At 43.3% G+C, this 25,695-nt stretch overlaps 1 protein-coding gene across 2 annotated transcripts in view; it reads right to left on the bottom strand.

Annotated features, from left to right (window-relative positions):
* The window catches only part of hsd3b7 (hydroxy-delta-5-steroid dehydrogenase, 3 beta- and steroid delta-isomerase), a 55,923-nt gene extending 30,703 nt beyond the window's left edge, over positions 1–25,220 (bottom strand). The window contains exons 1-3 of one of the 2 annotated variants that reach the window (XM_053619034.1): positions 24,878–25,220; positions 23,324–23,492; positions 4,883–5,145 (exon numbers count right to left, since the gene is read on the bottom strand). In XM_053619034.1, the coding sequence (XP_053475009.1) occupies positions 4,883–5,057 (175 nt within the window). In that variant the 5' untranslated portion in view covers positions 5,058–5,145; positions 23,324–23,492; positions 24,878–25,220. Of the gene's footprint in view, positions 1–4,882; positions 5,159–23,323; positions 23,493–24,877 lie in introns of those variants that run through there. The other variant, XM_053619043.1, reaches the window with a different exon arrangement.
* Positions 25,221–25,695: the final 475 nt, after the last annotated feature.

Raw genomic sequence — 25,695 nt, forward strand, 5'->3', positions numbered from 1 at the left:
TCCCCTCCTAAAACTTTTAAAGCACACTGGAAAAAAACAATCGGATCCGATTCAGTATTTCCACTGAACCGGTCCCGAACTGCGTGACCCGTCACCTGTTCCGTCTCCCGTCACCTGTTCCGTCTCCCATCACCTCTCCTGTCAGGTCTACCGATAAACAATCAGAAACGCACTTCCTGTTTCAGTTCTTTAAGTGAACAATTTAATTTGAAGCCACCTAATATCCCCTTTTTTAGGTTTTTGTTGGTTTTTTCTGGCGAGGTCACCCAGACATGCAGCGCAGACGTGAGTCTACGTCTACACATGGGATACAAATACAAATTGTGTGAAGATTCCTGGCTAATTTCAAAAAGAGCTGAGAGAAAACAAAAAAAAACGAATGGGAAAGAAATGCAAGCGATAGCAGCATTAGCCGTTGTACGCTAGCGATACGGAGCTATTTCAAACCGACTGATATGAATGGAGGAGAACTGAGCGCTGTGGCTAACGCTAATGAAACGCGGACCGATGCCAAGGGTTCTTTCGAGACCGCTCCCGATGCAAACACCACCAGCGCCAACGCTGCGTCTGGAGGTGAAGCCGAGTTCGCTAACGCTAGCTAGCTCGTCATGACTAGCTTCCGACACTCTTTCTCTCGGACAGGTGTACTGAAAATGATTCAGTAAAATTCAGCGAATAATTAATACAGTCATAATTTCATGAGACCTCTTACGTCTCCGAAAGAACTCCTTGAAGAACCCTTGCTTCTAAGAGCGTATGTATTAATCGTGACCACATAATTGCCTGCGGTCTTCTCAACACCTAGAACCTGTCAGGAGTCTCACTTCCAGCTTCTGGAGGGGTTAAATCCGGGTCATCAAGGGTTCTACTGGGAACCCTTTCTGATAGGGGAACACTCTGGACATGCCTAGAGGGTTTAACGGTTCTGTGTTTTGGACGCATGACGTAGCTTTGCCGTGGATTTGTCGGTGTTACCTGCGACTACAACTTCGTGTTTGGAACTGGGTTCTTTCACGCAGACGCTGGCAATCCCACGGTTCCGCGGAGTACACTTAGCCCCCGCGGTGTGGCCTGGAGATTTTATACAAGTGTGCGCATTTCACAATGCTTAAGAGAGGAGGGTTTTTTCCACATGATTTGTTTTGCAAATGTCGAGCCGAAAAAATCCAAAGAGGAATTTGAGTCTCATTTGAGTTTCCACTGGAGGTGATGGAAGAATTTCCTCATATGCTGTGGGACCACTGATGAACCGCGTGACGAGGAAAAGACGCGTGCGCGTGTGTGTGTTCTGGAGGACGCTGCTTCTGTTAACTTTTACGCTCCTACAGCACCTTTTGCAACATGCAGATTTGAGTCAAGCTGACCACACACTCTCTCTCACACACACACACACACACACACACACACACACACACACACACTCTTCCTGTTCCGTTAATGATGTAAGAAGGAGTGTGTTATTCAATCAGGTAGTGTTTTAACGTTATGAAGCGACAGGTCTGTAAAACTCTCTACACCTGGTCTTTCTGTCTGCGGTGATATTAATGCTGTAAAGAATCCCGATGAAGATAAAACAATAAAACTCCCGTCTCATGCTCCAGTCTCTGAACGCAAGGTTAGAGACACACTTACACGTTTGTGGGGTTTATTTTGTGAGAAGAAACGTGTACGTCCTGCTGTATTGTCCCTCTGAAACTTTAAATCACTTCCCCGAGAGAAAACGGAGAAAGTCCCTCATTTCTATCCGACGCTCGGATTTGCTTTTTGTCCGATTTGCTAAGTTCATGAGAACGGACGACGCAGCTCGACAGGGATCCGTCAGCGTTAGATTAGACTTCCTCACACCTTCACTTCCTTCGGTTGGATCAGATCTAGAGTGGGAATTCGACAGCGGGGGTTGAAGAGCAGCCGTGAGCTCATTTTCATCCAGATCTAAACAATACGCTCAGTTTTAATGTAGAATTGAAAGCATCCGTCATAATATCATCAGATTTCACAGTATATAATCTACTGAAATTCTACACATCTTCACAACATGCATGTATCATTTTCCCCCCATAATAAAAATAAATAAATAAATAAATAAAATATTATTATTATTATTATTATTATTATTATTATAATGTACTTCATATTTAAAATTTTGGAGTCAACTTATGATTTGATTCTTCTGAATCAGTTCAAAGAGTCAGTGCAATAGTTTTTTGACTCTATTTCTCACTAACTGTTCGAGTCTGATTCTTCTGAATTGATGGATTAGTTTTGGATTTATAATTTTATTTTGTGGTTTATTTTTCTTTCATCTTTTACTGAGAATATTTTCACGGAATAATTTTTTTTTTTTTAAACTTCAGTATCTCACTTCGATTCCTTTCTGAAAAGATCTATTCCTCTTCTCACCTTCGCACTGCTCGATTCATTAAGCTTTGGAATAAACTTTGTGATTCATCTAAATCAGAAGTGAACTGTTTAACACAATTGTTTAACAGTTTGTTTGTTTTTCACTTTTGTATTTGATTTGGCAGATTTTTTTTTTTTACTCTTATTCTTAAGAGCCGATTCCACTCTGTAGTTTTTCGACTCTGATTCAGATTCATTCACAATCAACAATTCCACACAGTAGTTTTGACACCGATTCCCGATTCTTCCAAATGGAAGGAGTCGATTCCTCAAAGCAGAATTTCTACTCCGATTCAAAAAAATTTAGAATCAGTGGAGTCGATTCTTCGAACCGATTCGGATGTTTCATGAGTCAGTTCGAAGTGTCGATTCCTGAATTCCAAGAGTCAGTTTCACACTATAGTTTTTGCACGGTCTGTGAACTCAGAGCTTTCTGATTAGTTTGTAGAATTGTGTTAAGCGCTAACCAAATGAACATCTGGCTAACGGTGGAAACTTCCAGTGAATTATAACATTTTATTTTAGCCTTTATGGGTAGAGTAGAGCTTTACCTATATAAGTATGTAGATCTGTAACAGAAGGAAATGACCAAATGCTTTTTGACTTTGAAGATGAACTTGATTAACATTTAATGCATGTCTGAATAAAGCTCTCCGTTTCAGCGGCTGTGGAACTGGAACATAATCACCTTTCACTCAACCTTCCTGTGCTCTTAAGGTCATCTGACCAATTATGATAAACACTCATCAGCTTTAGTGATCTGTCCTGGAGGATTAACGCTTGCTGAATTAGTTTATCTGGCTAACAGGAGGCTAAACCTGCAGCAGACTCTCTGAGATGATTCGGCGTTAGTGCTCGGGTTAATCGTCGATATTATTAACTGTACAATAAAGAACTTCATCTGTAATATTTTGGATATTCTTCTGAATCAGAGTCAAAGAGTCAGATTCTTCTGAATTAATTGATTAGTTTGATATATATATATATAAATAATAATTATTTTTTTAAATATAATTTTCAAGAGTCGATTCAACACATAAAATTTCGACTCTGATTTTGATTCTTGTAAATTGAGGAGTCGGTTCTGAGAGTCGATTCCACACAACAGGCTTTTTCAGGCTGTACGTAGTCTAGAGTGAAACTTTGGAGTACTTTACCATTAAAAATGTATGTTTAAACCCGACTCTGATGCTATAATGGTATAGTGTGCTCTTGTAAATCCTCTGTATTATTCAGCGCATGGAAACCCACATTTTCAAACAGTATAAACATTCATTATTTTATTGCAGCATGTATGTTAAGATTAGTCAGGGTGGTTTCTGTGTGTAGAGTATCGTGACTGTGTTTAACTGCTGGTGAGCAGGGGAGGGGAGGGGGGAGGGGGGAGCGAGCCCACCCTTGCTGGCCAAATAATTCACATCTCTCCACAATAACACCGGTACAGAGATTTAAAATAATAATAATAATCATAATAATAATAATAATAATAATAATAATAATAATAATAATAATAATAAAAGGACAGCTACAATAAAATCATAGCTTTTAAACGCTGTAGGAGGCTAGGTTAAAAAAAATAAAGAATATAATATGCTTATGAAAAACTGCAAATTCTTAAAGTCCCTACTTTAATATGAGCCATTAAGACCACTGTGGAGTGTGACATCACAAATAAATTTAATACTAAACAGGGGCACGCCCAAAACACACACACACACAAAGTTTTTTGGCCTCTGTTAAAAAAAGTTTAAAAGAGTTAAAAAGGAAAAGAACAAAAAAAAATCATTGCTTTGTGTCTAATAATTCTACTGAATCATTTTGTAGCGTGTTTTATTTTATTGAGAAATTTGAACGTCACCCTTTTTTGGTGAAACGCATGATTATTACATGAAAGAAGTCCGTCTGGTGTAATGGTCTGAAGCTCCTCGAAATAAAAGCAGTGGAATGTCTGAAGCGTTTAAGCTCCTGCCTGTAGGACAGAGCTACAGATCTGCATGCTGCATCAGAACACCTCATTTAGATGAAAACCACAGAAACCATTTAATCGCCTGCTTCAGGTGTGTTTACAGCACTGGCACGTCTACACACCTCAGGTCTGAAGTGCAGAGTTAAAGTGAACTCTCAGGAGAAAGAGTCCAGTTCTGATTCTGTTCGCTGCTGTGGACAAAGTTCAGCAGATTCTTCTCCACTCCAGCTTTCTGCACTTTCATGAGAAAGGCTACTACACAGGGCTTCTATTCCTTGTCTATCACCGCAGCACATATCATATTAGACCCAGAAACGCGCGCGCGTGTGTGTGTGTGTGTGTGTGTGTGGTGTGTGTGTGGTGTGTGTTTAGCTTTACGCCCCATCCAGGTTTCCAAGCGGAAGATTATTAAACAGGTACAGAAGATAACGGTGCCAGTCCAGCGACAAGTGAAAAGGTACTCAGGTACCCTACTCTACCCTAAACCCGCCCCCTCCAGCCCTGTCCCCGTCTCACCTGTGCTCCAGTCCTCCAGGCTGGAGTCGATGTGCTTATCGAAGAGCCGGATCTCCTTCACCTTCTCCTCTCTTTCCAGCAGAACCCTCAGCAGGTGCTGCCCCAGAAATCCGCATCCTCCTGTCAGAAGGTAAACCAGCCCGGGGTTCTCGCTGCTCATGCCGTCTTCCTGCATGGAGCCGCTTGGGAACGAGGTTCTGTCTCGGAGCGCGAGGAGGGTTCAGTGTTCCTCTGTGCGCGTGCGGTTGTGCTTCTGAGAAACACTGGAGAGCAATGAAGAGAGAATATGATACATAGTGGAGGAGGAGGAGCTACACTAATGACTGACACGCGCGCGCGCGCGCGCACGTGCAACAACACACGCAACACACGCAACGCAAAGAGGGATTGTATACTTTATGGAGAAATTTGACGAACTAAAAGTAAAACCTCGTCCATGAGACATGAGGGATGAACACGGCGGAAGTTGGGCAAGCTGAGAGAGAGAGAGACAGAGAGTGAGAGAGAGAGAGAGAGAGAGTGAGAGAGACAGAGAGTGAGAGAGACAGAGAGTGAGAGAGTTTACACGCAGTCATTGTTGTTTTGATTTCAGATGAATCCCGTTCACATTCACTGTTCATTAAACTGTTTGATTAAATGTAATTAAAGCGGATTATGACGTGCAGTCTGGTGTTCAAACCGCTCCAGTGTTTCCGCTATGAAATAAAGAAGAACAATCTGTAGAGTGAAGACTCTGCACTGGAGAAACGAGTACGAATGAATGAGCTCTTTGAATGAATCGTGACAGGATGAACCGACTCCGCGATTGATTCACTGGCTGGATGACTCAGCGGTCAGTAGCGTTAGGCAGGAGGCAGTGTAGAAAACAGCACAGGGCTGCTGAGTTCTGGATCCTGTTTGGTCAGAAGGTGTTGATTAATTCTCTAGAAGAGCAGCTCTGACCGTAGATCAGATAATAAACGGATTAATAAATGCACGTCATCACTGATCTGTAAGGAGACGTTTATTTATTTAGTTCAGCGTGTGTGGAAGGAGTCTCCAGTGTCAGTGCTTTGTAACACTCAGAGGTAAAGCTGTAACTCGAAGTTTTAGTGTTTGAGCATCTGCCTCTTTTCTGAGTTATCAAATTATCAAGAGGTGATGATTCAGTGAATAAATAATTAATTATGCTACTGCTTGTCCTTTGGTGTCATGCGACCAGCCACACCATTATTCTCTCTTTATTCCCTCTCTTTATTCCCTCTCTTTATTCCCTCTCTTTATTCCCTCTCTCTTACATCATGTTGCTGGGAAACTGCATGGAAGCATAAACTCCTCAGTCCTCAAGGTTTTTCAGTCGTGTCACTCAGGACCTGTATAAACATGTTTTATGTACAGAAACATCATTATCCAATATTCTTTCATTATTAACGCTTTCTGAAGCCGCTGCTTCCCTTCCCCCGCTCCGAACACACCAGACTGCTACAGTTAGAAAAGAATGAGACGGACTAAACACGCAGACTGACGTAATGCGTGACCTTTTGTTAGACGCGGACGGTGCGTGCTTATTAAGGCAGGTCTATTCTGTGAGGCCTGAGTGGATTATTGTTCGCTGTTGTCCCCCCCGCTCATGGGTTTCTGTCTGAGTAGCACCGATCGGTGCAGAGCTAGAGTCAAAGACACAACACAATAAACAGCCCTCTACAGTCCCTCTACACTTTCAGCCTGTAGATATCATACGCATGATTCATAAAATGAAGATAGGTTTTGGAAAGTTTAAAACCGGAGATGTTCCTGATCTCATTATTGCTTAATGATTCATACAGCTCCTCTTAACAGGACACGAAACGACTAAACAGGCACTGAGTTCTGAGTTGACTTCATCACCATCACCAGACATCTGTGGAAGCTCTGAGGTGAGGATCTTGGACTTTGATCAGAAGGTCGAGAGATCAGATCCCATCACCTGCCACTGCTGGGCCCTTGAGCAAGGCCCTTAACCCTCAACTGCTCAGATGTATAAATGAGATAGATGTAATCCAGAAAAAGCACATCTGATACTGAGTCAGACATCGCACAGTCGGATCCAGTCATGTTCTCTCTGACGGAAAACGTGCTCGTTCTTTAGAAGCCGATCTGCTTGAACTGACCGAATTCAGACCCGCTCCATCACATTATCGTCTCTAGCTGGTGGTGAAGCCGTAAACCGAACAGAATTAAGGTTACAGCAAGTCAACTATCTGCTCAAACTGTATTTCTTCAGTGTTCCTTCCTGTTTGTCAAACGGAGATGTTACATACGCGCTCATATTCAGGAACTCGATTCTCATTAAAAACAGTTTTCCTTTAATAGTGTCCTTCCTGCCTGAAGTGTATGTTAAGGGTATATCGTAACGCCACACACATCAGTAACAAGAAGGATTAAACGCGTCGTTGGCGCCGTTAACGTGGACTTCGACTTGTTTGTATCAAGATTAAAGCGTGCTTTAAGGAACCCTGGTGTGTTCTTCTCCTCTAGAGAGCTCTGGCGAGGAAGCGGTTCGAGTCGGAATCGAATCAACGGAAGGAATCAAAAGGAAGTGAATCGAACGTGGCGTGTTTTTGGGTTCGGCTCCAAACCGAACCGCGAGGCCGAAGCTGTAGCGCTGCAGAAATACTGCGTGTTCTGGAGATTTGGACCCGAGGAAACAAACAAGAAGATACTAAACTGGTTATATATATAATGATCTGAGCATTTATTTGGTGACTTTTCCATGCTTTGGAGATTTTTGTGACCCACTTGCAGGGCTACGACAAGGAATCTATATAAAGAGAGAGAGAGAGAGAGAGAGAGAGAGAGAGAGAGAGCACTGTGTGATTGAGTTCACTGAACTAACCTTACATATATATATATAGCGCCAACCTACTTGGTTTGCTATTTAGCAGAGATGACTAATCCCCCAGCACCAGAAGCCTGTACGGTGACTCTCACTTCAACACTCATCTTTCTTCAGAGAGATCTGTGCCTCTTCACCCCTCCTTATCTCTCTCTATCTCTCTTTTTAGAGAAAAGTGGCCCACACATGTTCCTCATGGACTAATTTGCATGTTCATTGATGATCATTTGCATACCAGATGAGGTATTATGAATCAGGAGGCTTTTCTGAGGACTTTAAGGGAAGCGAGTGGGACATTACTCTCAACTTCATCACGTCAGCTCCGAGCTGGAATTAGGTTCTGACTCGGTCACACGTCCATTTGGATAAAATAAACTCCTCCGGCACACGTTAAATATAAATTTCATTTAAATAAGTGCACATGCAGGTTCCTCTTACAAAATGGAAATAAAGACCTCCAACACACACACACACACACACACACATACGAGTCTCAGACTCATGTGACATCCAGTTACATGGAGAGACTCTAAGTCTCAAAAAAACACACTCTGATATCAGTATACGGTCAAAGTACGCACAAAGTGTGCATGTGTGTGTGTGTGTGTGTGTGTGTGTGTGTTTCTTTACTTGAACTTCATTCTCTGTTTCCTAACTCAAGGCCAACGCCAAGGCCACGGTTTATAGATCCTGAGCGGTACAGCGAGAACAGAACCTGCAGGTGATAGAGACGTTCTGAGACGTGTCCAGGGCACAATGCTGTCGGTTAACACACACAGCCATCGAGTCGACCTTCAGCCTCTGGCCACAAAAGCCAGTTTCTGAGTAAAGCCTGACATAACACTTTTAGTTTGAATCGAGTAGTGAGTTTTTCTCCTTAAACACACGTGTCCAGGACGTCTGCAGCGTTCGTGTTTCTCTCTTTAATCGTGTTTTCAGGAGGATCTGGTTCTGTCTGAGCTGCGTCTACATCCGGTACAGACCTGCTCACACACTCAAAACCCCAATACACTGACTGATCTTGTTCACTCCATTTAACTGAGTAACGGAATCTCGAAAAACTCCGACATTTAAGTTCACTTAACTGTGTTTATTGAGCGATATTCACAATATTAATGAAATGACAGTACACACTACACGGTAATGGGAGCGGGTCAGGACCACACTGTACACGGTAATGGGAACGGGTCAGGACCACACTGTACACGGTAATGGGAGCGGGTCAGGACCACACTGTACACGGTAATGGGAACGGGTCAGGACCACACTGTACACGGTAATGGGAACGGGTCAGGACCACACTGTACACTGTAATGGGAACGGGTCAGGACCACACTGTACACGGTAATGGGAACGGGTCAGGACCACACTGTACACGGTAATGGGAACGGGTCAGGACCACACTGTACACTGTAATGGGAGCGGGTCAGGACCACACTGTACACGGTAATGGGAACGGGTCAGGACCACACTGTACACGGTAATGGGAACGGGTCAGGACCACACTGTACACTGTAATGGGAACGGGTCAGGACCACACTGTACACTGTAATGGGAGCGGGTCAGGACCACACTGTACACTGTAATGGGAACGGGTCAGGACCACACTGTACACTGTAATGGGAACGGGTCAGGACCACACTGTACACTGTAATGGGAACGGGTCAGGACCACACTGTACACTGTAATGGGAGCGGGTCAGGACCACACTGTACACTGTAATGGGAACGGGTCAGGACCACACTGTACACTGTAATGGGAACGGGTCAGGACCACACTGTACACTGTAATGGGAACGGGTCAGGACCACACTGTACACTGTAATGGGAACGGGTCAGGACCACACTGTACACTGTAATGGGAGCGGGTCAGGACCACACTGTACACGGTAATGGGAGCGGGTCAGGACCACACTGTACACTGTAATGGGAGCGGGTCAGGACCACACTGTACACTGTAATGGGAACGGGTCAGGACCACACTGTACACTGTAATGGGAGCGGGTCAGGACCACACTGTACACTGTAATGGGAGCGGGTCAGGACCACACTGTACACTGTAATGGGAGCGGGTCAGGACCACACTGTACACTGTAATGGGAGTGGGTCAGGACCACACTGTACACTGTAATGGGAACGGGTCAGGACCACACTGTACACTGTAATGGGAACGGGTCAGGACCACACTGTACACTAATGGGAACGGGTCAGGACCACACTGTACACTGTAATGGGAGCGGGTCAGGACCACACTGTACACTGTAATGGGAACGGGTCAGGACCACACTGTACACTGTAATGGGAGCGGGTCAGGACCACACTGTACACGGTAATGGGAGCGGGTCAGGACCACACTGTACACGGTAATGGGAGCGGGTCAGGACCACACTGTACACTGTAATGGGAACGGGTCAGGACCACACTGTACACTGTAATGGGAACGGGTCAGGACCACACTGCACACTGTAATGGGAGCGGGTCAGGACCACACTGTAATGGGAGCGGGTCAGGACCACAATGTACACTGTAATGGGAGCGGGTCAGGACCACACTGTACACTGTAATGGGAACGGGTCAGGACCACACTGTACACTGTAATGGGAGCGGGTCAGGACCACACTGTACACTGTAATGGGAGCGGGTCAGGACCACACTGTACACGGTAATGGGAACGGGTCAGGACCACACTGTACACGGTAATGGGAACGGGTCAGGACCACACTGTACACTGTAATGGGAACGGGTCAGGACCACACTGTACACTGTAATGGGAACGGGTCAGGACCACACTGTACACTAATGGGAACGGGTCAGGACCACACTGTACACTGTAATGGGAGCGGGTCAGGACCACACTGTACACTGTAATGGGAACGGGTCAGGACCACACTGTACACTGTAATGGGAGCGGGTCAGGACCACACTGCACACTGTAATGGGAACGGGTCAGGACCACACTGTAATGGGAGCAGGTCAGGACCACAATGTACACTGTAATGGGAGCGGGTCAGGACCACACTGTACACTGTAATGGGAGCGGGTCAGGACCACACTGTACACTGTAATGGGAACGGGTCAGGACCACACTGTACACTGTAATGGGAACGGGTCAGGACCACACTGTACACTGTAATGGGAACGGGTCAGGACCACACTGTACACGGTAATGGGAGCGGGTCAGGACCACACTGTACACTGTAATGGGAACGGGTCAGGACCACACTGTACACGGTAATGGGAACGGGTCAGGACCACACTGTACACGGTAATGGGAGCGGGTCAGGACCACACTGTACACGGTAATGGGAACGGGTCAGGACCACACTGTACACGGTAATGGGAACGGGTCAGGACCACACTGTACACGGTAATGGGAGCGGGTCAGGACCACACTGTACACGGTAATGGGAACGGGTCAGGACCACACTGTACACGGTAATGGGAACGGGTCAGGACCACACTGTACACTGTAATGGGAACGGGTCAGGACCACACTGTACACTGTAATGGGAGCGGGTCAGGACCACACTGTACACGGTAATGGGAGCGGGTCAGGACCACACTGTACACTGTAATGGGAGCGGGTCAGGACCACACTGTACACTGTAATGGGAGCGGGTCAGGACCACACTGTACACGGTAATGGGAGCGGGTCAGGACCACACTGTACACTGTAATGGGAGTGGGTCAGGACCACACTGTACACTGTAATGGGAGCGGGTCAGGACCACACTGTACACTGTAATGGGAGTGGGTCAGGACCACACTGTACACTGTAATGGGAACGGGTCAGGACCACACTGTAATGGGAGTGGGTCAGGACCACACTGTACACTGTAATGGGAGTGGGTCAGGACCACACTGTACACTGTAATGGGAGTGGGTCAGGACCACACTGTACACTGTAATGGGAGCGGGTCAGGACCACACTGTACACTGTAATGGGAGTGGGTCAGGACCACACTGCGCAGGTGAGAACAGTAGTAATGATGTCCTACATTAACTACTGCACTAGGTCAGATGTAGGACTCAAAACACTTAAACAGTTCAAACATTACACTTTTTAACCTTCGTTAATGGATAATGGAGTAAACTGAGAGAGAATAAAGGTCACAATTATGTTAATTTGTGTTGAGCACATGTAAATGTAAAAACACCGATATAGAGGAAGTCACATGCAAGGAGATCAGGGGTTGAAGATCGGCGTCCTCAATTAAGATCCGCGCTGGAACATCAGGGATAGAGGTGCGATGATCAGACACCTAGTGAAGAAACAGGTATAACCAGAGTATTGCGATCATGTGATCAAAGGTTGACCATCAATGCATGTTCATCAGAACGCTCACTAAATCTATCAAACACACAAAATCAACTGTATTGATAAAAAAAAAAACCAGATACATACTACAAATTTAGTACAAAGCAAAATTATATGGACAAGTACAGTATATGTCTAGAAATATAAACGCTCCCTGTAGAGCACTTGGTATACACATTTAAAAGGATGCAGTATAAATAAAGTTTATTCATTTGAAGACTTCGAGACAAAAAAGTTGGCCGTGATTCTACAATATATTAAAGGAATATTTCACCCAGAAATGACAATGTGCTCCTCCGTCATGTCACCCGAGGTATCGCTAAAAACATCACGATATTCCACACGTAATCCACACGACTCCATCCATTAACGTCCTGTACAAAGAGCTGCAGGCTCGTAATCCGTCAAGACGTTCTCACTTCTAAACTGTTGCGTCCGGCTAAAATGTGAGATTTTTATCTGGATTGTGATGCGAGAGGACGACATGGGACAGCGGGACAGACTCTCCCGCTGGGGGTAGCGTTATTATCGTTATAGCGTTATAATGGTAACGGTTTACGGTGATGGATTCGTGTGGATTACGTGTGGATTATTCATCAGATGGTTGAACTCTCATTCTAGTGATGTAATGCTAAATTCCTCCAAATCTGTTCCCATGAAGAAACAAACTCGCCTACATGTTGGACGGCCTGGGGCGGAGCACGTGCTCAGCAAACCTTCATTGATGGGTGAACGACTGCTTTAAAATCAACATGAGTCTCTGACAGATTACTATGAGCACAGGTAAACAGATCAAGATGACTGTGAACACAGGTAAACATATCAAGATGACTGTGAGCACAGGTAAACAGATCAAGATGACTGTGAGCACAGGTAAACAGATCAAGATGACTGTGAGCACAGGTAAACAGATCAAGATGACTGTGAGCACAGGTAAACAGATCAAGATGACTGTGAGCACAGGTAAACAGGTTAAGATTACTATGAGCACAGGTAAACAGGTTAAGATTACTATGAGCACAGGTAAACAGGTTAAGATGACTGTGAGCACAGGTAAACATATCAAGATGACTGAGCACAGGTAAACAGTTTAAGATTACTATGAGCACAGGTAAACAGGTTAAGATTACTATGAGCACAGGTAAACAGGTTAAGATGACTGTGAGTACAGGTAAACAGATCAAGATGACTGAGCACAGGTAAACAGTTTAAGATTACTATGAGCACAGGTAAACAGGTTAAGATTACTATGAGCACAGGTAAACAGGTTAAGATTACTATGAGCACAGGTAAACAGGTTAAGATGACTGTGAGCACAGGTAAACAGGTTAAGATGACTGTGAGCACAGGTAAACAGGTTGAGATTACTGTGAGCACAGGTAAACAAATTAAGATGACTGTGAACACAGGTAAACATATCAAGATGACTGTGAGCACAGGTAAACATATCAAGATGACTGTGAGCACAGGTAAACAGATCAAGATGACTGTGAGCACAGGTAAACAGGTTAAGATGACTGTGAGCACAGGTAAACAGATCAAGATGACTTTGAGCACAGGTAAACAGTTTAAGATTACTATGAGCACAGGTAAACAGGTTAAGATTACTATGAGCACAGGTAAACAGGTTAAGATGACTGTGAGCACAGGTAAACAGATCAAGATGACTGTGAGCACAGGTAAACAGGTTGAGATTACTGTGAGCACAGGTAAACAGATTAAGATGACTGTGAGCACAGGTAAACAGATCAAGATGACTGTGAGCACAGGTAAACATATCAAGATGACTGTGAGCACAGGTAAACATATCAAGATGACTGTGAGCACAGGTAAACAGATCAAGATGACTGTGAGCACAGGTAAACAGATCAAGATGACTGTGAGCACAGGTAAACAGGTTAAGATGACTGTGAGCACAGGTAAACAGATCAAGATGACTTTGAGCACAGGTAAACAGGTTAAGATTACTATGAGCACAGGTAAACAGGTTAAGATTACTATGAGCACAGGTAAACAGGTTAAGATTACTATGAGCACAGGTAAACAGTTTAAGATTACTATGAGCACAGGTAAACAGGTTAAGATTACTATGAGCACAGGTAAACAGGTTAAGATTACTATGAGCACAGGTAAACAGGTTAAGATTACTATGAGCACAGGTAAACAGTTTAAGATTACTATGAGCACAGGTAAACAGGTTAAGATTACTATGAGCACAGGTAAACAGGTTAAGATGACTGTGAGCACAGGTAAACAGGTTGAGATTACTGTGAGCACAGGTAAACAGATTAAGATGACTGTGAGCACAGGTAAACAGATCAAGATGACTGTGAGCACAGGTAAACATATCAAGATGACTGTGAGCACAGGTAAACATATCAAGATGACTGTGAGCACAGGTAAACAGATCAAGATGACTGTGAGCACAGGTAAACAGATCAAGATGACTGTGAGCACAGGTAAACAGGTTAAGATGACTGTGAGCACAGGTAAACAGATCAAGATGACTTTGAGCACAGGTAAACAGGTTAAGATTACTATGAGCACAGGTAAACAGGTTAAGATTACTATGAGCACAGGTAAACAGGTTAAGATGACTGTGAGCACAGGTAAACAGGTTGAGATTACTGTGAGCACAGGTAAACAGATTAAGATGACTGTGAGCACAGGTAAACAGATCAAGATGACTGAGCACAGGTAAACAGATTAAGATTACTATGAGCACAGGTAAACAGGTTAAGATGACTGTGAGCACAGGTAAACAGATTAAGATGACTGTGAGCACAGGTAAACAGATCAAGATGACTGTGAGCACAGGTAAACAGGTTGAGATTACTGTGAGCACAGGTAAACAGATTAAGATGACTGTGAGCACAGGTAAACAGATCAAGATGACTGAGCACAGGTAAACAGATTAAGATTACTATGAGCACAGGTAAACAGGTTAAGATGACTGTGAGCACAGGTAAACAGGTTAAGATGACTGTGAGTACAGGTAAACAGATCAAGATGACTGAGCACAGGTAAACAGTTTAAGATTACTATGAGCACAGGTAAACAGGTTAAGATTACTATGAGCACAGGTAAACAGGTTAAGATTACTATGAGCACAGGTAAACAGGTTAAGATGACTGTGAGCACAGGTAAACAGGTTAAGATGACTGTGAGCACAGGTAAACAGGTTGAGATTACTGTGAGCACAGGTAAACAGATCAAGATGACTGTGAGCACAGGTAAACATATCAAGATGACTGTGAGCACAGGTAAACAGATCAAGATGACTGTGAGCACAGGTAAACAGGTTAAGATGACTGTGAGCACAGGTAAACAGATCAAGATGACTTTGAGCACAGGTAAACAGGTTAAGATTACTATGAGCACAGGTAAACAGGTTAAGATTACTATGAGCACAGGTAAACAGGTTAAGATGACTGTGAGCACAGGTAAACAGGTTGAGATTACTGTGAGCACAGGTAAACAGATTAAGATGACTGTGAGCACAGGTAAACAGATCAAGATGACTGAGCACAGGTAAACAGATTAAGATTACTATGAGCACAGGTAAACAGGTTAAGATGACTGTGAGCACAGGTAAACAGATTAAGATGACTGTGAGCACAGGTAAACAGATCAAGATGACTTTGAGCACAGGTAAACAGGTTAAGATGACTGTGAGCACAGGTAAACAGGTTGAGATTACTGTGAGCACAGGTAAACAGATTAAGATGACTGTGAACACAGGTAAACATATCAAGATGACTGTGAGCACAAGTAAACATATCAAGATGACTGTGAGCACAGGTAAACAGATCAAGATGACTGTGAGCACAGGTAAACAGATCAAGATGACTGTGAGCACAGGTAAACAGGTTAAGATTACTATGAGCACAGGTAAACAGGTTAAGATTACTATGAGCACAGGTAAACAGGTTAAGATGACTGTGAGCACAGGTAAACAGATCAAGATGACTGTGAGCACAGGTAAACAGGTTAAGATTACTATGAGCACAGGTAAACAGGTTAAGATGACTGTGAGCACAGGTAAACAGGTTAAGATTACTATGAGCACAGGTAAACAGGTTAAGATTACTGTGAGCACAGGTAAACAGATTAAGATGACTGTGAGCACAGGTAAACAGATCAAGATGACTGTGAGCACAGGTAAACAGGTCAAGATGACTGTGAGCACAGGTAAACAGGTTAAGATGACTGTGAGCACAGGTAAACAGATTAAGATTACTATGAGCACAGGTAAACAGATCAAGATGACTGTGAGCACAGGTAAACAGATCAAGATTGCTGTGAGCACAGGTAAACAGATCAAGATTGCTGTGAGCACAGGTAAGCAGGTTAAGATGACTGTGAGCACAGGTAAACAGATCAAGATGACTGTGAGCACAGGTAAACAGGTTAAGATGACTGTGAGCGCAGGTAAACAGATCAAGATGACTGTGAGCACAGGTAAACAGATCAAGATTGCTGTGAGCACAGGTAAACAGATCAAGATTGCTGTGAGCACAGGTAAGCAGGTTAAGATGACTGTGAGCACAGGTAAACAGATTAAGATTACTATGAGCACAGGTAAACAGATCAAGATGACTGTGAGCACAGGTAAACAGATCAAGATTGCTGTGAGCACAGGTAAGCAGGTTAAGATGACTGTGAGCACAGGTAAACAGATCAAGATGACTTTGAGCACAGGTAAACAGGTTAAGATGACTGTGAGATCTGTGCCTCTTCACCCCTCCTTATCTCTCTCTATCTCTCTTTTTAGAGAAAAGTGGCCCACACATGTTCCTCATGGACTAATTTGCATGTTCATTGATGATCATTTGCATACCAGATGAGGTATTATGAATCAGGAGGCTTTTCTGAGGACTTTAAGGGAAGCGAGTGGGACATTACTCTCAACTTCATCACGTCAGCTCCGAGCTGGAATTAGGTTCTGACTCGGTCACACGTCCATTTGGATAAAATAAACTCCTCCTGCACACGTTAAATATAAATTTCATTTAAATAAGTGCACATGCAGGTTCCTCTTACAAAATGGAAATAAAGACCTCCAACACACACACACACACACACACACACACACACACACACATACGAGTCTCAGACTCATGTGACATCCAGTTACATGGAGAGACTCTAAGTCTCAAAAAAACACACTCTGATATCAGTATACGGTCAAAGTACGCACAAAGTGTGCATGTGTGTGTGTGTGTGTGTGTGTGTGTGTGTGTGTTTCTTTACATGAACTTCATTCTCTGTTTCCTAACTCAAGGCCAACGCCAAGGCCACGGTTTATAGATCCTGAGCGGTACAGCGAGAACAGAACCTGCAGGTGATAGAGACGTTCTGAGACGTGTCCAGGGCACAATGCTGTCGGTTAACACACACAGCCATCGAGTCGACCTTCAGCCTCTGGCCACAAAAGCCAGTTTCTGAGTAAAGCCTGACATAACACTTTTAGTTTGAATCGAGTAGTGAGTTTTTCTCCTTAAACACACGTGTCCAGGACGTCTGCAGCGTTCGTGTTTCTCTCTTTAATCGTGTTTTCAGGAGGATCTGGTTCTGTCTGAGCTGCGTCTACATCCGGTACAGACCTGCTCACACACTCAAAACCCCAATACACTGACTGATCTTGTTCACTCCATTTAACTGAGTAACGGAATCTCGAAAAACTCCGACATTTAAGTTCACTTAACTGTGTTTATTGAGCGATATTCACAATATTAATGAAATGACAGTACACACTACACGGTAATGGGAGCGGGTCAGGACCACACTGTACACGGTAATGGGAGCGGGTCAGGACCACACTGTACACGGTAATGGGAGCGGGTCAGGACCACACTGTACACTGTAATGGGAGCGGGTCAGGACCACACTGTACACGGTAATGGGAACGGGTCAGGACCACACTGTACACGGTAATGGGAGCGGGTCAGGACCACACTGTACACTGTAATGGGAGTGGGTCAGGACCACACTGTACACTGTAATGGGAACGGGTCAGGACCACACTGTACACGGTAATGGGAGCGGGTCAGGACCACACTGTACACTGTAATGGGAGTGGGTCAGGACCACACTGTACACTGTAATGGGAACGGGTCAGGACCACACTGTACACGGTAATGGGAGCGGGTCAGGACCACACTGTACACTGTAATGGGAGTGGGTCAGGACCACACTGTACACTGTAATGGGAGTGGGTCAGGACCACACTGTACACTGTAATGGGAGTGGGTCAGGACCACACTGTACACTGTAATGGGAGTGGGTCAGGACCACACTGCGCAGGTGAGAACAGTAGTAATGATGTCCTACATTAACTACTGCACTAGGTCAGATGTAGGACTCAAAACACTTAAACAGTTCAAACATTACACTTTTTAACCTTCGTTAATGGATAATGGAGTAAACTGAGAGAGAATAAAGGTCACAATTATGTTAATTTGTGTTGAGCACATGTAAATGTAAAAACACTGAACCGGGACGTTTTTATTAACCTAACTTCATTGACATTAGTACACGAAGTATGAACATTGCTTGTAGGAGGTCCTGCGTTTTGTCCATCACCACCTGACCTTCATGTATTATTCCTATAGAGGAAGTCACATGCAAGGAGATCAGGGGCTGAAGATTACTATGAGCACAGGTAACCAGATTAAGATGACTGTGAGCACAGGTAAACAGATTAAGATGACTGTGAGCACAGGTAAACAGATCAAGATGACTGTGAGCACAGGTAAACAGATCAAGATGACTGTGAGCACAGGTAAACAGATCAAGATGACTGTGAGCACAGGTAAACAGGTTAAGATGACTGTGAGCACAGGTAAGCAAGTCAAGATGACTGTGAGCACAGGTAAACAGGTTAAGATGACTGTGAGCACAGGTAAGCAGATTAAGATGACTGTGAGCACAGGTAAACAGATTAAGATGACTGTGAGCACAGGTAAACAGATTAAGATTACTATGAGCACAGGTAAGCAGATTAAGAACAGGTGTACTTACTAAACACGAGGTAAAGAGAGCAGAGTCATCGTGTCCGAGCACACGGGTTCGGACCTCAGCCGGCTGACGTTAGTGGAGAACATGAAATTGCATTAACACCACAACCTCTCACTGTCAGTATGTTTGCAGCGTTTTTATGAGAATATACTGCATGTAAATGCCGATTTCAATTAAGATTATCAATCATACGTAGTAGATTAAATAAGAAATACATTAAATGCTTTTTAAGTTATCTTCAGTGAGACTGATCATTGCTACTACCTTTATTTGCTTTAAAAAGTGCTGAGCAGGAATCTTTCAAAACTTTAAAAACATCCATGAACCGTGGACTGCGTCTATCAAGGTCCTCATAGAACTCCTGCTTTAGGTTCTTGCCTGTAATTCTGTTCGACTCTATGCAGACCTGCGGGGAGAAATAATTATATGATGCTTGCTTTATTATGATAAAGAGATAGACCACCCAAAAATGCAATCCATCCCTCCGCTGACAGCCTACACATCTACCTCTGGGGCGGCTGTGGATCAGGTGGTAGAGAGGGTTGTGCACTAATCGTAGGGTTGGCGGTTCGATTCCCGGCCCGGGTGACTCCACATACTGAAGTGTCCTTGGGCAAGACACTGAACCCCAAGTTGCTCCTGATGGCAAGTTAGAGCCTTGCATGGAAGCTCTGCTCCCATTGGTGTGTGTGTGAATGAGACACAGTGTAGCATGATAGAGGAAAAACCTCACTGAACGCTGAGCTGTGACTCACACAGAGGGATGTGACACGGCTGCTGCAAAGCTCATATGACCTACAGCAGGGGGAAGAGCTTTCTCTTATAGAGCCCCACAGTTATGGAAGTTAATGTTAGTGTTCGGGACTCAGACACAGTCTCAGTGTTTAAGTCTAGACTTAATACGTATTTGTTTACTCACGCCTACCCTGACTAGACTTTCTGTTACGCTAAGCACAGTCCTAATCATCTTTTCTCTCCCTCTCTCCTTCTGTCGAGTCACACACGATTTTATGGAGATACTAGAGATCCTGATCCTCTCTGCTCTCCGGACCTGCCTGATCCGTTTCGGATGTCGTACCTCTGGATGGAGCTCTCATCTACTCCAATTCCAGACTGCTGGGACTACGGCTGCTCCTAAGGCCATACAGACTTCATATAAATCCATAATGAACTTTTTCACACTATCTGTTGTGACCCAGATGAGGACGGGTTCCCTTCTGAGTCGGGTTCCTCTCGAGGTTTCTTCCTCTAACATCTTAGGGAGTTTCCCTTCACCACCATCACCACCGGCTTTAATATCTGTATCCTGTGTTTATATATTTCTGTAAAGCTGCTTTGAGACAACATCTATTGTAAAAATCACTGTACAAATAAAATTGAACCTGTGGAGTCATGTGGAGTCATGTGGAGTCATGTGGAGTCATGCGGGCCAGGAATTGAACCTCCAACCCTACGATTAGTGGACAACCCGCTCTACCACCTGATCCACAGCCGCCCATGTGACCATCATGTTTCAAACGATAATGTTTGAAAAGTTAAAAATGCAACACTTACTCTCCACACGTTCTTGTCTCTTGTCTCATATCACCTGTAATATAAAAACAATTGAATATATTAAAATGAACAAAGCACAATCATAATAAAGAAAATTACATTAGAATTAATTATAATTAAACATTGTTATTCAAAACACGCCTAAAACCAGCAAATCAAGGTCTCTGGCTTTAAAAAGGGACAAACATGCTGGAACGGAGATCGACTAGATTTAGATATTAAATATTCAGATCACTCTGTAGATAATTATTGGTGATTAATTATTGGCGATGAGTGTATAGATAGACTGTGATTAGTCTAATAATAATTGTAATTTCTTGTCTCGTAATAATACTTTACAAAATATTTGCGCCTCACAAGTCAAAATATACCTCCAAATAAATCAGGAATACATCGTTAATAACTGGCGACATTGGTAAAGTTCCACCGGGAGACATCTGTAATTATGTCTGCATTGTTCTTTATTATAAAATGTACCATTAGGAATTGAACAAACACATTTCACGATTAAAAATCACACAAAAGTAAGTTTATATCAGCGTCATTTTACTTACCGAATTTAAAACAGTAGACGATGAAAAATTGCCTTCTTGATCTTCACAGCAGAAACCAACACCAAGAGGACCGCCTTTTGTAATTATCTACCAATCAGTGCATTAGTTCTGTTGTTGCCAGGCAGAACTCCTCGCATGGCCAATCACATCAAAGGAAGACCAGCGTGAGCTATTTTAATATTTTAATAAATCATGATTTTGAGTTCAGAATAACTGAAATCTTATGGTTATGTATGTTGTAGGTAAATAAGTTCAACTAACTTATATTTTTGAGTTATGAGTCCAAAATGCAAAACATTAAGTAATGTCGGTTGTTTCGTGTGAAGAGTAATGATGCAGAGGGTCGCTAGGGGACGGGCAATGTGACAAAAATATCATATCACGATACTTGGAAAATCGTATGATACTCTGTACCATATAGATCACGATATTGAAGTTTGCAAACAAACCGCTGGCTGAGAAGCTTGCGTTAAAAAATAATAAATCACTTTTGTTTAATGCCTTGAAAATGTATTTACAGTTTTTTCCCCAACAGTTTACACAGATTTCCCACAACTACAACCACAAATCACACACACACACACACACACACACACACACACACACACACACACACCAACCACAAAATTAGACACTGCATTTCAAAACACAAAACACTCTCTCAATATACAAAGATCTCAAAATCAGCCACTCAATGAGTAACTGGGTGTCTTCACAAACCTGATTTAGCCACAAAACAAACATTTCTCAAAAGCTGCTTGCGTTACAAAACGGTGGGGAACAACAGAGGGGAAATGTAGTGTTGTTACTGTGTGTAAAGTTTACATCCCCAAAAAACAAACCCAAATAACAATATAGCTGCTAGCAGCAATTACGGGGCCAAGCAAGACAGAGGCAAGGTAAGGAGATATTTGTACAGATCACGTTTCAGTGCGAAGGCGGAAGTGTTGCCAGGATACTGCATAAAGCACTATACGGAGCTCATGGCAACTTTGATGATGCATTATACGGAAATTTATTTATTTATTTATTTTGCCAGAATGCTCTGGTGATCTGTGTGAAATTCGGTGAAGAACGGATAAACGATCGCGGAGGAGAAACATTAGGTTTATGAATTGACTCAAAATGGTGGTCAGACAAAATGGCCAACTACGTAAACATGTTAATCATTGGTTCCAGACCGACAGTTCGGTTTGGTCTATCAGCATGAAATCCATAACTTATCGCTGCCATGAACTGAAGATGATCCGAGTGGAATTTGGTGAAACTCGAACCAACGGTCCAAAAAAAAAAAGCTCTTTTAATATCTCGTGAACACTAGTTGGCGCTGTTCCGAAACTGTGCCGGTACCCTCAGGTCATGATAGCTATTCGATTGCACGTTATTCGAGAATGGTTTGATGAATCAACTTGAATTCTGTGACTTTTTGTCGCCATGGTCTGCAGATGATTACATTCCATTTTCATGAAAATGGTACGAACGTTCCGAGGAGGAGTTTTGAAACAAACATAGGTTTTTAGGAAAATTCAAAATGGCGACACCATAGAGATGGCGTTCGACTCGGCATGGGGCAAGAAATGATTTTGTGTCTAGCCCTTACCCTTCAAAAGTTATAGGCATAAATATGAGTGCAAATTTGAGCTGTTGGTGGCGCTAGAGGGTTTGAGACTCCAAATTTGCTCTGGTAACATTTCAGACTGTCCTCTATCTCTGTGCCAAATTTCATAACTTTCATATGGACGGTTCTATGGACTGCCATAGACTCAAGAGCAGAAGAAGAAGAAGAAGAAGAAGGTTGATGAGAACTACAGGTGCTGATGAAGCTGTGGCGCTAGGCCCCTGATAAAGAAATAAAAATAGAAAATCGTCCTGTCGATTGTGAGGATTTGGACATGAAGCAACAGATCATACACACACACTCACACGCTACGGACAATTTGGAAATGCCAATCAGCCTTCAGCGCATGTCTTTGGCCCGGGGAAGGAAACCGGAGTACCCAGAGGAGGCGTGGCTTCATGGCAGCGTAATGTCACGCAGAGACGATAATAACGTTATACTGCACTCCACTGAGAAGTTTAACCAAAGCAAGCCACAATGTGAAAATGAAGCTCGGTCGTGTTAATGCGAATCATTTGACTCACCAATAAGAGTCAACTCGTTCCCTTGACTCCCACACGACCGGATTTTGACCAGCGATTGTTCTTCTTGCTTCCAGCTGCTCACAAAACATACGTGGCTTCTCCCTGTCACGCTGGACATGTGACTCACCATTCACATGCAGCTCAGATGCTGAAAGAGTTTTCCATGGAACTGTTTGGATCGAATTTACACACACACATTTTTACTTTTGTGAAGCACAAGAACGGCTCTAAGATAAATCAGATCAGATCTTTTCCCACCTTTAATGTCAAATCGCAAATAAACTGAAAAACAATCAGAAACTTTTATAGACAAAAAAAATGTAAAAAAAAGTACAATAACCTGGTTGCATAAGTATACACACCCCTAAACTAATACTTTGTTGAAGCAGCTTTTGATGTTATTACACCACTCAGTCTTTTCGTGGTAAGAGTCCATCATCCTAACTCGGCAATATTTATCCAAGCTTTCTTATAAAAAACATTCCAGGTCCATCAGATTGTGAGGGAACCTCCTGTGGACATCCTGCTTCAGGTCACCACACAGATTTTGAGTTGGATTCAGGTCTGGACTTCAGCTTACTAGCAGACACCTGAAGGTTCTGCACTAAAATCAGCTGATATTTGTAGATATTCATGATTCTCTCCATCTTGATAAAAAAAACCCAGTTCTGGCTGAAGAACAGCAGCGCTAAAGCATGATGCCGCCACCACCGCGCTTCACCGTGGGGATGGTGTTCTTTTTTGCACCAAATAAACCTTATGGAATTATGGAAATATTATACCTTTTGGAATTGGTCTCATCCGACCAGAACACATTGTGCCACATGGTTTGGGGGAATTTAGTTGAGCTTAAATGTTGTTTTTCTTCTGAGAAAAGGCTTCCGTCTAGCCGTCCTACCCCACAGCCCAGACATGTGAAGAATACGAGAGATTGTTGTCGCATGCAGATAATAATCAGCACTCGTCAGATGTTCCTGCAGCTCCTTTAATGTTGCCGTAGGACTCCCGGCAGCCTCCCAGGTAAGATTTTATCTTGTTCTTTTGTAAATTTTGGAGGGACGTCCTGTTCTTGGTGACATCACTGCGGTGCTCCATTTTCTCTGTTTGCTGATGATGACCTTGAAGGTGTTCCATGGTTCATCTAATGTTTTGGAAATTCTTTTATACCCCTCTCCTTTCGACAGTGAGACGACGTGCAGGCGACATACAAACCCAGAAACGTGAAGAAAATCCCACAGAAACCGCTGATAATCAGAATAACTTAATTGATGAAGTATGCATGATAGTTACTTTTGAACATGAGATTGAACGTGATTGGTTCATTCTGAACACAGCCACACCCCCAGTTATAAAAGGGTGTGTACACTGGTGTGTTTCTGATTGTTTTTTTCACTTAATTTTTTTACCTTATAATTAACATAGCGGGCGGAAAAGGTTCTGAGACGATTTGTCTTGGTTTAATTTTTTTACATCACAAAAAATCCATTTTAACAGGGGTGTGTAGGCCTTTTAACACCCACTGTATATCTATAACAGAACAAGAGAGTCTTTCACCTGAAAGAGTCGAACCATAGTGCTGATTCAGAAGTGCCGAGGCTCAGAGCTCTGTGACGAGACGGTTGGCTCTAAACTGAAATGAGGTGATCTAAAAATACATGTCCTCTTCAGCTGTTCGCTTCGCTGTGTGCAGCTGAAAACCTGCTCACGCGCTCAAATATCCCTCCGACCGAGCAGCTTTATTCAACACTTCAGCAGAATCAGGAAATGCTGTACGTTACGTTACTCCAAACAGTTCAGTACCGCGGCGTAAATATTCACGCAGAACTTTTATAATCTTTCAATTCTCACCTCGAGAACCAGACGACGTCTCAAACTTCTGCAGACATGTTCTGCTTCCTCTCATATTTCTGTTATACAGAGCACATCAACCACAGACACACACACACACACACACACACACACACACACACACACAGGAAGCACACTTTTGTTCAGCTGAGCTGACTGTCACTTTCAATGAAAGACATCAGTCTCTGTATTTCTGCAGTTTGCTTTATTTATTTGTTTGTTTGTTTGTTTGTTTGTTTATATTCTACTCTCATTTCTGTTAGAGACCAGATCATTGATAATTGTAGGGTTAGCAAAACACTTCTGAATTTTACAGTTTAAAAGGAAATTTTCCTCGAAAGTTCAAAGCATCAGGTTTTCTCAGCATCCTGTGTGTGTGTGTGTGTGTGTGTGTGTGTGTGTGTGCACTAAATCTTACAGTAATGCAGCTCAGCCACTGCAGCTTCTTCCTCTTCTTTTATACAGTGCCAATACTTTTTTGTCTTAACAGAGCTGCTAGTCTTTCTTGTGGTAATATATGGTGT

Source organism: Ictalurus furcatus, chromosome 2 (assembly GCF_023375685.1).
Source record: "Ictalurus furcatus strain D&B chromosome 2, Billie_1.0, whole genome shotgun sequence".
In the NCBI taxonomy this organism is placed as follows: domain Eukaryota; kingdom Metazoa; phylum Chordata; class Actinopteri; order Siluriformes; family Ictaluridae; genus Ictalurus; species Ictalurus furcatus.